The sequence below is a fragment of the Alligator mississippiensis genome, chromosome 2 (genome assembly GCF_030867095.1).
Source record: "Alligator mississippiensis isolate rAllMis1 chromosome 2, rAllMis1, whole genome shotgun sequence".
Lineage (NCBI taxonomy): Eukaryota > Metazoa > Chordata > Crocodylia > Alligatoridae > Alligator > Alligator mississippiensis.
Genome location: NC_081825.1, coordinates 99,601,137 through 99,613,876, shown reverse-complemented (window position 1 = coordinate 99,613,876; position 12,740 = coordinate 99,601,137). Strand labels below are relative to the sequence as shown.

General features: G+C 42.3%; 1 protein-coding gene across 3 annotated transcripts in view; it reads right to left on the bottom strand.

Annotated features, from left to right (window-relative positions):
- Positions 1-2,731: 2,731 nt before the first annotated feature.
- The window catches only part of PRMT9 (protein arginine methyltransferase 9), a 28,478-nt gene continuing 18,469 nt past the window's right edge, over positions 2,732-12,740 (bottom strand). For all 3 annotated transcript variants that reach the window (XM_014593689.3, XM_059721997.1, XM_006260167.4), the window contains 5 exons: positions 7,480-7,663; positions 5,881-6,583; positions 3,869-4,022; positions 3,382-3,504; positions 2,732-3,127 (listed from right to left, as the gene is read on the bottom strand). In XM_014593689.3, the coding sequence (XP_014449175.2) occupies positions 2,882-3,127; positions 3,382-3,504; positions 3,869-4,022; positions 5,881-6,583; positions 7,480-7,663 (1,410 nt within the window). In that variant the 3' untranslated portion in view covers positions 2,732-2,881. The remainder of the gene's footprint in view (positions 3,128-3,381; positions 3,505-3,868; positions 4,023-5,880; positions 6,584-7,479; positions 7,664-12,740) is intronic.

Below are 12,740 nucleotides of genomic sequence, written 5' to 3'. Positions count from 1 at the left end.
CAGTGGATCTCGATCTACGGGTAAAATCTTGGAGGTGATCCGGGGGGGGGGGGGGGGGAGGGGCCCCCCAGTGCCCGCATGCATGCCCCAAACTAGCAGGTCAGTCCATGGGGGAGGGAAGAGGTGGGGGCTAAATCAAGGCCCTCACTTGAGGGACAGTGCTGCAGAGGCAGGAGCAAGGGCAAGTTCAGTGGAACCCAGCTGGGTGGGACTTACTGCTTGGGAGATGTGCCCCTAGCTACTTGTTTCTGCCTCTGCCCCCCCCCCCCCCGACCTTCCCTTCCCACAGACTTACCTGCTGGGCAGGGGGGGCAGAGGTGGCACAGATCTTGGGTTGCTTGTAAATGCCAAAAAAGTGGTATGCCAAAGGTGATCTACTTAAAAAGGTTGGAGGCTACTGCTCTACCCCATCTTAAAACATCCCTTTTGACTTGCAAGTTGTAAGGTGGTTGTCTGACTTCAGTCTCAATGGCTTGGTGCAGGCATTTAGGTCACAGACAAACTTTAGCAGAGTAACTTTTCAGTTGTTACAGATATTTTAGTAATATAGAAAACTGGCAGCCAAGCCTCTTCTACTAGAAGATTTTCTGCTTATGCTTCATCTGTTTATGCTCAGCTTTCCTTTCATTGTTACTCTTGGCCAGTTTTTGCTTGGGCAGCTCCCATATTGCCATCCTCAAAGGACTGTCCTACTGTGTTCCTCTTCTGGTATCCATGTTTCCAGTATGCTTAAGATTGGAATCTTTGGTCCAACAGCATTTGTTGGGATCACACAATCTGCCCAAAATCTTACTCATAGGCCGTGTCCAGATGAGTGTGGCATGTGGTGCTGCAGACGCATTTGCAGCGCCACATACCGCACATTCAGTTGTTCTCCACACTGGGAGAGAGCAGAGATAACCAGGGGTCAAAAAAACCTGCACACACACAGACATGCACATAAGAAGTGGAGTGGCACATGCAGAGGGAAAGCACATGCAGCTCAAAACCAGAGCCTGGCTGGCCAGAGCTACACTCTAGCTGTTGGCCAGGCTCCAAGCAGCAGGATTGCCACCGCTGCAGCCCCAGGAGCCCCAGATAAGGGTAAGCTTGGGTAGCTTACCCCAGGTGGGCAGCTTACTCCCCACCTGGGGTAAACCTGCCAGAGGATATCTGGCACAGGCATTCCCCAGGGATAATTAGTGGTGGCACAAGGTGTGCAACTGCTAGTTGTCCCTAGGGAACCAAATGTCCACACTCGTGTGGATGCAGCCATAGTGATTACCATTTGGCTCAACAGGGGTGAAATGTCTTGCATATTATTTCCATTGGAAAAAAAATGAAGTACCCACATACCTCATGGTGCATACCACAAGACTCCTGGCTCCTTTCTCCTAATTATTTGCAGTTTTGGCTCTATTGCAGCATTCTGTATATTCTTCTGGAGTTAAGATAATTTTTTTTCTGCACCATAAGGACATATCTTAGGTAGAACAACCTATCAAATGCCAGCTGCTATTTTCTCCTATATGAAGCACTGATTTCAGTAGAATGTGCCCTGCTGTCGAGTAGCTTCACTAGAGATTCTTGCACTACAGGTAGTTCAGGACAGTTTTAATACACTCATGCCTAGTTACATTGCATCATCATTTAATAATGCTCTACTGGAGCTGAAAAAGAACATCTGGTAGATACCCACAATGACTAGATTAACTTTCCAGACAGTAGATGAATAATATCAGGGTTCTTCCACCAGTTTCGTGTACTTCTATTGTACCCATGACAATTTTGTGAGACAGGGAAATACAGATGAAGAAAACCAAGGGAAACTTGTGGAAGTCAGAGAACCAGAAATTGTATGGACTCTGTCAGAATCACAAAGCTAACTGCATACTTGCTTTGACTTTGCCTACAACTGAACTCACTCAAAATCTTGCCAAGCTTCTGACATTGCAACAAGAAAGGATAGTACACATTCGTAACAATGAAACCAAACAGAAATTGAGCTTGTACTATTGGCAGCTCCAGATGATGAGGAAAAGATGTTCAGAGATCTCTACCAACCAAGCATGTGACTTAATGTTAGGAGTAGAGCTAAGCTGCATGAAAAAGAGAGTTTAATACAAGGATCGGTGGGAACACATGGAATTTGGGGTGGGAGATGGAAGAGAATCTCAAATATTGTTCCAGAATTACACTGGTATGCATTTTGTTATTTATAGCAGGGGTTTTCAACCTTTTTTAATAAGTTTACCTCCGGCAGCTGGACAAGGGGCAGCAGTGCACACCCGAACATTGAGTGGCAGTCCGGGGTGGTGGATGATGGCGGCGGCAGCTGCCACTGCATGCAAACTCCCCCCCCAGCATCCAACTGGCCAGGCACAGCTGCCCCGCCCTGGCCCTGCTCCTGCAAGGCAGGGGCACAGGGTGGTGGGTGGTGGTGCTCCATCCTCACCCGCCCATGCATACCCCCTAGGGCCTTCTCTGTATACTCCCTAGTTGACAACCCCTGATTTATAGTCATCACTGCTTGATATGGCTGCTTGCATAAAAATTAAACTGACGAAAACTGCTGGTATCCTGTGTGCCTTTGTACAGAGGCCAGCAACCTCCTAGTACTTAAAGGGAAAAAAAAACAGAAATAGAGTTAAGTGATCAACTCTACTTGCAACAAGAATTATTGCAGTAGTGAGGATGTAATATAACAGATTACTAGATATCTTGTTAAATGGTATGTAGTTCATCAATAAGCTCTTGTCAAAATTAAGATTTATTAACTTAATTGCCGTTATTAAACATATCATTTTGGGTTCAGTACATAAGATTTAGATTTTATGCTCATGCTATGCAAGACATCTCAAGTGCTGATCAGTCCAACTAGTATGCATAGATAATACATAAATTATTTTCTTTCAGCTTCCAGATGACTATTCTTCACTTTTACTGTGATGCTGACATTGCTTTTATGGTGCTGAATACTGAGCACAAGTTCCTCTCCTTGCTTAACTGGGATGGGTTTATCTAGAACAACTGCAGCTTGTTTCCAATGGGAGGACTCATCTGATGTATCCAAACTAATATCTTCATCTAGATGTATATGATACCAAAATGGAATGGCAGTGACTTGGCCAGATTTACAAATTTGCACCTTAAAAAAAAGAAAAAGGATATTTAAGACATAAATAAGATTGAGCGGTTGAAAAGAGTTAAAATTACTTAAATTATTGCAACTGTGGTAGTGTTTGGGACAGGAAGAAAATAAAATAATTTAAAATTTAAGTCTGCTCCTAAGAGGCCTGCGGCTATGTATATTTTGTACTGTAATTTTCAACCAAGGTAAATCAGTCTGAACATTTCTGACAGGAAGGTAAGCACGCTTTTGAATATATGCACTCAACTTACCTTTATCTCTCTAGTGGAGCTGTTCAAATAAGGGTTCATGAAGTCAAGTCTTAGGAGCTCTGCTGGCTTGCTTAAGGGCACACATGGTAATGTGGAGAGATCCAAATACACACGAACAGGCACCTGCAGAGGAGTACACCACACTTTCAGATTTAAGCAGTCACTTCTGAGAGTGACTTAACCTTTTAAGAACCTGACTTTCATAAGACAAGTTATTTAGTCATTCTTCTGTACATTATAGTATTAACTTATATCCCTCCTTTCCAACCAAAATTTACTTTTGCCCTATCTGAAAGGAGACGTCTTCTTCAGGCTTGAAGAGTTTTTAGGCACAGAGCATAAGTTACAAAAATCCACATTATGTTAAATTTATCCAACACCATTCAGCTTCTAGCACTTATTTTTGTTGTGTCCTTCTGCCCCTCAGTTGGTTATTTGCAGGTTTTGATAACTATGCTTGATACTGAAGCAGCCACTAACTTCATACCTTGAACTGGTTGATAAATGGTGCTATATTAAACCCAAGCGTGGGTTCTGTCCCTTGAACAGCACTCTCAAGTAATAAAGACTGTGATTCTACAAGCATCCCATACATCAACACGTACTGTGGGAATATTTTCCCTCCAGAGTGAAGCAAACACCTGTTAAAAGAAAAGAGGGGTTTTATTACTGCTTCTGCATGTTTCCAGTTCCAAGGAAATAAGCTACTGTAAGGTACTGAATTCAAGATCACTTACATTAGCACTCAAGTTCCATTATTTATAAGGGCTCCCCTGAATTGGAGTCTAATAGAATTATTCATGTCACCTGAATTTTTGGCAACTTGTTTACACATTGTTTTATTTGGAAGACTGATTACAAATATTTTGACTTTCTATCATCTAACACTGTTAGAACCAACGAACCAACCAATAATACCCGCACATCAATCTGGCAGGTATATAAGGAACAGTGGAAGAGCTAGAGAAAGGCAATCCCTGCATAAAAGCTTGCCCGGAATTAGAATGAGGACCTAAAATGTGTATACTGAATGGTGAAGGTGACATAGGTTGTGTTCAAGTATAAATGTCTGGTTTATTTGTAACAGTGAGTCCCAAGCCAGTGCTAAAGGAGTGGTAAAAAAAAGCTGTAAGTAAAACTGGAAGATGATGATGGAACAGATCACTGGAACAACAGTTAAGAAGAAAGCAAATCTCACCTGTAAAAGTTGATCCACTGTGCAAAACAAAAGTGGCCAGCTGTTCATTCAGGCCAATGCCAATTAGATATATCAGACAGATTTATGATGCCAACAATGTTGCTTTTTTAAAATATTTAACAAAAACATTTTTACCAATACAAAATACAGACTCATAGGATCAGATCCCATTCCCCCTACATGGGTATCTGAAAAACAGCTTATAAACAAGGCCTTCCTGCCCTTTTCTTTTTTTACTTAAGGTTACTTTATGACAGCATGTTGCAAAAACAGGTACGTGATTTTTTTTTTTTTTTTTTTTTACAGGAACGTGACCAGGGTAGAACAGGATTGCATTTATGTGTTTAATTGGTAGAGTAGGACCTTGCTCATAGAATGAGTGTTTTATGTATTAAATCTGGGAGACCGCTTCACTCCACAGCCACTAATCACAGCACTGTTAAGAGCAACAGCATCAAGGAAAAAATCCGAGTTCTTCAAAACAACAAACAAAATTCAGAATCTGCATGATCTCTTTTTATATAGCTGCTAGCAAGTACAATTCATGGGAAAAATAGGAGATTTACTTCTTTTTTTAAACACACTTTGACAGCTTGTGAAAACTGAAATGAATACACATGCACACGACAAAAATAAAAACTAACTCCCTTTTTGTTCCCTATGCAAGCAAGTCACCACAAGGGTTAACTCACTAAAATCATCATCGTCCTAGATGGATGGATGCTACTCAGCTCTACCAGAAAAAGCTCCCCATCAAAAAAAAAACAACACAACAGAACAAAATGCTCCCCCTATTCAGTTCCATAACTTTTTACATTCTTTGCTGTGTGTCCTCCTTGATACTTTTAGATATGTTACATCTTAGTTTCTCTCTTGCTTTGTTGCTTTATTGCAGCTTGTTCTACCTTTTTCTTATTCTCTGCCTCTGACCATTCCAGCTCCCACGTTATCAGCCTCTTAATTTCAGTCTCTTCTAACCACAACCAAGCAGCCTGAAACAGAGAACATTCTTGGCTTGTTCTTCAACTTGGGAGTCTCTTAAATTTCAAACTGCTTCAGCTACTGTCGAGATACAATTGTCCTTATTTCTGGCTCCTGGCATTTTGAGCAATAATATTTCCCTGAGTCATTCTTTTCATTGTCAGAAAATGTTTCTATAGAAGTCAAATTCACAGCTCTTATTTCTAAATATGATATATTAAATAGATTCTGTATTATATTTAATACATTAGATCTTTGCAAGGTTTGCAATAGTTACAAAAGACATATTCTCACTTTCAGAAAACTACCAAATGACATACCTGGATATTGCTGCCTTTTCCATCACCTCCTGCTGGATTAAGCCAGAAGCTTCTATGACATCCAAGATTATAATACTCCACAATTTATCAGATTTGGGTCTCTGCAACACCGAACTCTCATCCGTTAAGTGGCTGAGCCAAAACTCTAATGTTTCTTTTGGGAAATGGTTGGCTTCTGAAATTATATTAAGGGCTATTTGGTGCTGTTGTTTTTCAACAGAACTGTAAGCTTTCACTGGCCCAAGTTTACCTGCAATTATCGGCAGAATTGAAAAGCCCTCAGACACATCTAAAATATAAAAAGGGTCAATGCTTGTCTGCAAGGAATCCTTGTTTTGACTCTCCCCGAGGTTCCTTTCACTGCCATCAACATCCATTGACTGCAGTTCTGTATTTGAGGAAAAAGATGACAATACTTTGCTAATGGCAGCTTTAAAGCATTCATGATACGCCACATTGTTCAGTAAAGCAATTTCAGTTGATTCCAGCACACATTCACAACCCACTCTATCTAGTTTGCTGGTAGTCTGAAGACTAGCAAGGGCGCTACACAGCTCAGCCTCATTGCCCAAAGCTGGTGTATTCTCCCTTTCAACATCCATTCTGCACTCTGAAGGGGAAACGGAAATCTTCTGGATCCTCAAATAGCAGTCCTGGCAGCTTACTTCCAGCACCACAATGTCTCCGGGTTTCCTGGAGTAATCTGATCAAAATAGTACCAAAAAAGGAACATTAACAACTTTTTTTACAACAACTGTTATAGCTAACTGTCCCCTGCTTTTGCTCTAAAGGGGGAAGACAATCCTGTTTCTTGACAAGTTGACATCGAGTTTGCATAAAATAAATTGACTCTCGATCTGTAATAAGAGGTATATGGTATTCCTAAAACAGAGGCTCCATCATGCAATTCCCCATGTCTTGAGGGAAGCTGGCCCATTCTAACCTGAGCAACGAGCTAATAGTACACCCTGCAGCCTTTTCAGAAGTGAAAGTGGATGCAGGCCACACTCTCCCAGCCACAAATGGCTTGCAATATGTATTAACATGATCCTTTAAATTTACATGCAGGATAGAACCTTTTAATCTCAAATAACGTGTGATAGATAACTACCTCTGGCAACAGCAAACCTTAACCCCAAGATTTTACTGGACAAAGTTAACTAACATTTAACATTTTACTATTTTCTTCATATTTCCCAAGATTAAATGTGACTGTATAAATAATGACAGGTAAATCCATGAATACCCATAACTAGAATTTCTAGAAGTACATACTATATGTTCAAAATGAATGTTTTCTACTGAACATGTGGTGACATAGCTGCAAAAGCTACCTTAATGACACTCAATTCTCTCCCCCCACTCCTCACATCCCCAAATAGGAAGAGAAGTGTCTCTAAGCAAAAGTGGAAATAGACATAGGGAAGAAAAGGTCTTGCTAATCAATAATGAAGTAAAGGCTCTGAAGACTTGAGGAAAAAGCCACTCTGGCCTGGCTAGTAATGCTTCTTCGTCTTCCCCATATATGTTCCCTTATCACAGAGGCAAATTGGTTACTAGAAAACAAAAAACAACAATAAGAAAATCCACAAGACATACCAAGAAGGCCCTGTACAGGGTAGACTGCCTGTTCCCAGCAAGTTTCCTCACTGGGACTTGTAGACAGAGTGTGTTCATCATCAAGGTGTAGCACAAACCACACCACAACAGCATCCAATAGTCCTCCTCGAGTGATGGGTACGCTGATCTTGCAAGGTTTTCTAGTAGCAAGGTTTTTCAGTTCCTGACCAAGAACAGGAAAGGAAAAAAGAAAAACATGGCAGTTTTCCCTTTACCAAAATCAGCAGTCTGTTTATCATAGGTAATTGGCCATAACTCAAAATCCATACGGACTTTAATGAGAGTTGTAAGAGATGCTTAGCACCCCAATCATCAGTCCAAATTCATAAACCAGAAGGATACTAATGGCTATGAATTTTTTTTTTTTTTTTAAAGGAATCATCGAAACAAAGACTTCAAGCAAGGCACTATAAAGAATAGGCCTGTTCATTCAACTGACTAGCAAGACAAGCTTACTCAGCACAGCTAAACTTCTGAGTTATAATTTAGAAAAGCCAAAACATAAAGGCTTCGCTTTAAGTACGCAGTTAAGCCTCAACAACTCTAATGAGTCTCAAGAAGTTTGGTATATGCTAAAGCACTGGATAGGGATGCTTTCGAGAACTAAGAACCAATAAAAACGAAACAAAAAATTATAATACATTTGATTTCATAATTATTTGAATAGTAAAAATCTAATAGGGATTTCATAGGTTCCTTTACTTGCCAGTTTGTTATTCTGTGTCCAAACATGCACATATCATTAAACCACTGAGAAAAAGGAAAGAACTTCCCTGAAGTTAGCAAAATGTTACATTAAAAATACTAGAATCATAGTTTATGTTAACATTTCAAACAAATTACAAATTTTTTAAAGACTCTGCCTCAAAAGATGTGCATATAATATATCCACCAAATGCCTAAATATTAAAAAAAGATCACCTCTAAAGTACGATTTCTCCACCCTTCCCACCAACACTTACCAAAGGTACTTTCATAAGAATAACTAAACAGAACAAATCTTGAAGTTAGGATGCAAAATTTTCCATCAAGGAAATCATAAACTCCATGAGCATCTTAAAATCCAAGTATTAAATATATGTTTTAAAGTTTCAGTCTTAACAAAGAAACAAATGAACAAACATTTGATTCCAAGATTCTGCCTAGTTCTCTTAGCATGCAGGTTTTTTTTTTTCATTTTCCTCCTGTATTCTCCAAGGGGGTTATTTTTTCAAATTGATAAATGGCTTAGTGGTATGCACAAAGCAAACACAATGCTGATGAAGTTCATAATGAAACCTAAGTGCTCAAAGAAATGCTTTGTTGCTTAGTCATTTCTCCAAATTTCCTTAACTTGACTAGAGAATAGCAAAGTAACGAGCAGGGATCACGGTTTTCAGTTTCCCCATGGGAAAAACAGAGAAAAACAGATTTTCCCTTTCACCAGAGGAAACTGTGGACTTCTCGTTTTAGCGAAGAAATCTGTGGATTTTGCAGTATTGCAAAGAGGTCTCTGCAGGCTGGCAGAGTTCCAGCCCCTGTGCACACTCCTAGGGGACAGGGGGGGACCCGCGCATGGGGTGGCTGTATGCTCAGGCTCCCACCCTACTGCCCTTCCTGGACCCTATGCAACCCACCAGGTGCAACCCGGCATGCCAGGGCAGTGTGGAGCTCACAGAGGCAAGCAGCTTTCCTGCACAGCTCTGCTGTTCCCTGCAATGCCAGATTGCACCCGCTGGGCTGCAGAGGCCATGGGGGAGGGCAGGAGCCAAGCCCACAGCAGGCAGCCTGTGCTTGCCACATGTACAGATCTGGGGGGCACAGGAGTCCCCCCCCCACCGGTCCCCAGGAGTGTGCGCAGTGATGGGGAAGCCGTCCCACCTCGCTCAAGCCTGCAGCAGGCAGGCAGCTGGAGGTGGGTGTGGGTGGAACTGGGTCCCTGGGCCCATAGCCCTAGCAGCTGGGGAACCCCTCTGGTAGGGCTGGGTGGGGGGTGAGTGAGGGGCATGAGCAAGGCCAGGGGCATCAGCAAGACTAGGGGGCTGCGGAGGAGAGAGCGGGGAGTGAAGGGCACCAGCAGGGCAGGGAGGTTGTGGAGTGGGGGACTGAGGGGCCTTTCATTTTAACCACCGATTTTTATCAGAGAATTTGTGATTTTTTTTTTTAATCAGGGAAAACCAGGATCCTTGGTATTGAGGCTTTACTGGTATGCCACCCACAGAAGCTAGACAAGCTCTTGTGAGCATGTGTATAGGGGTATGTGTTTTTTATATAGGAAATGGTAGCTTTTAATAGTTCTTCCTTAAAACAAGGCAATGTAAGTCCACATCAAAGAATGCAAGTCTTATTCTTCACTCATTTTCTACTGCCACTTATAATATTTAGGGCTCCCAATTACTTGGGTGCCACAAGATTTTTTTTATTTTAAAACTATGCGAGATTAGTAATGATATGATTACTGGCAGCATTTTACTATGAGTCCTCCATTTCCCTTACATGGCTACCAACACCCAAAACCTTTCATCTGCTTCTCTCCATCCTCCCAAACTCTTTCCTCTTCTATAACATGCTGCTTCTCTATACATGCAAAGCTCCCTCTCTATTTGGCTCCATACCATTCTAGTGTGTAAGATACGAGTGAATTTCACTTTGCAATCTGTGGCCAATATAGAGTAAGATGGGAGACAGTAAAGAGGAGACAGGAAATATCTGAGCAATGAAGGAGGAAACTAAACAAGGAAGAGAATGCTATTATGGAATGACTTCTTTGAGAAAAATGAGAGAAAGAATGAGTAAAAAAAAAACAGATGGAAAGAAAAGGAGAGGAAAACAAAAAGAAAAAGGAAAAAGGCCAAAAGAATGCAAGCTGGCATTTTTATTCAGTCTACATCTCTGCAGGTTCTCTCTCAGTTCTATTAATTTAGAACTGAAATATGGAGAATCATAACCAACTACTGTTGATACTAGAGGTGCACTGATACATCGTCTGATATCACATTGGCACCAATATAAAGAAAATGGACTATCGGAAATCAGTCTGATGTGGCTGATAAATAGCCCATGTGTGCGCACAGCTGTAGTGAAGCACATAGGTGGGGAGCAGCACAGTCTGGGAGCATGGAGAACTGTAAGGCTGTTGTGGTGGATGGGGAGGGGGAGGGAAGAGGTGTGGGGGACAGATCAAGGCCCCCATGGTAAGGGAGGGAGTGGGGCTTGGCTAGGCTGAGGCAGGTGGTGCCCAGCCAAAGTGGGGTGGAGCTGCAGCTCATCTGGGGTGGGGGCAGCTTCCACTGCTGTGTGCACCCCAGGAGGGCATGGGGGGATGCCCCCCCCCCGATCTGTGTATAGGGCAAGGTGGGGCGGGCTGCCACTGCAGACTGGGGCTGTACCAGGCTCTTCCCGGCAGGGGTTGGCCAGGCAGGGAAGGCGACACTGGAAGGGGGTGTTGGGGGGGGAGGGGCTATGGCAAATTTTGGGGGGGGGGGGGGCTGCAGCCCCTCCCATAGCCCACCTCCCAGCACTGCCACTGCCTGCCCCAAGCGCAGCCTGGCACAGCCCCCACTGGGAAGAGCCTGGTGCAGCCCTGGCCCCAGCCTGCAGTGGCAGCCCACCCTGCCCTGCACACATATGGGGGCACGTGCCCCCACCCCCCAAGGTGTGCACAGCAGCAGGAGCTGCACCCCCTCCCCATGCCCCCAGGCAAGTGGAGGCTCCATCTCCATGCCCTACCCCTCCCTGGCTGGGCAGCGCTTGTCCCACTCCCTCCCTCACTGCAGGAACCTTGATCTGCTCCCCCACACCCCTTCCACCACAACAACTTACCAGATGAACACTGCTCTTCAAGCTACTGGGCTGCGTATCACAAATCAGATTGGTATCGGCCGACATGCCTCCTTAAAAATCAGCTATCAGTATTGGCCCCAAAAGTCTGCGCACCCCTAGCTGATACAATCAATGTTAAATCCCTTACCAAGAAATTGCACCCGAGTTGAGAGTAAATTTTCAGAACTATATGATCAAGTGGCAAGTAATTCGACTTCTGAATTTCTTATTTTGATATACCCCTCTCTCTCTCTCCAATGCTAGCAAGCATGTCAATAGATTTTTTTTTTAAATGGGAGAAATTAACATCTCATTTAATTAAACTACATTTGAGAACTAAGAGTAGGCACAATGAAAAAAAATGTAAACAGAAAACAAAGTGAAGTGAGAATGGTCAGTGTTTGAAACAGCCACAGATCTCTGATGGCAAGGGGAAGCAAAGTCATGAAAATCCAACTGTTTGAAACAAAAGAAAACAAATATATTTCTTATTTTCACCACTGTTCATTACTTCTATGCCTCCCTAAAAAGGAACGCTGAAATCTACCTATACTGAAAATTTAATTGAAGGACCTAACGTTTAAAGAAATAAAGACCACATTGCTTTAGGCTCTTATGCAAGATGGAATACAAACAAATTTATCTAGCACACATGTGAGGTTAACATGTTTAAAAGAACTGCAAGCATTTGATAGAACTGAGTAATAGTTTTACAAAGCTCCAGACGGAGAATACATTAGGTCATTGAGGGATAATTCCCAGTAGTTCATAAAGTACTTTGCTTTACTTCATTTTTAACCTCAGATGTCAGATAAGGTGAATAGAGAAAGTTATTGATTCAAAGCACTGATGTTCCCAGCCAATTTGTAGTCAAAAATGATTTCATCTATATAACAGAATTTATTTTAAGCTTTGGCTCCCTACTTAATTGCAAACTTCACTGTGTGGGTCAACAAGCAAGGATCATACATACACCAGGGACAAAAATATATCATCCTTTAAACATGCTCAGCTCTCACCAGCTCAAACCAGAATTAGAAGATGGATAGGTGAAAATACTCCTCTAAAAACTTCAACAACCCTTAGGAACCCCTCTATAATTTTGTTGAAATATGTCACAGTTTACATACTGTAGTTTTATTAGTTATGAGACAACGTGCAAACACTGTTCTTGCTATATACACTTAGGATATGTCTTCACAAAACAATTAACTCAGACTCAGTATTGCCTTTAACCTCCTCCCTTCTCCCGCCCATACACAAAACCCTCTCATATAAAATTTAATGGCGCTTTCAACCCACTCTGTCTGAGTGCACAGGCTAGAACCTGAGTGCTGCTTCTTCCTGGACCGGTAAACTTGTCCATTTTACAGTGACAGTACAGACTAAATCAAGTGTTGGGAATATATAGTCTGCAGCCCAGATCTAGCCCGTGGAAC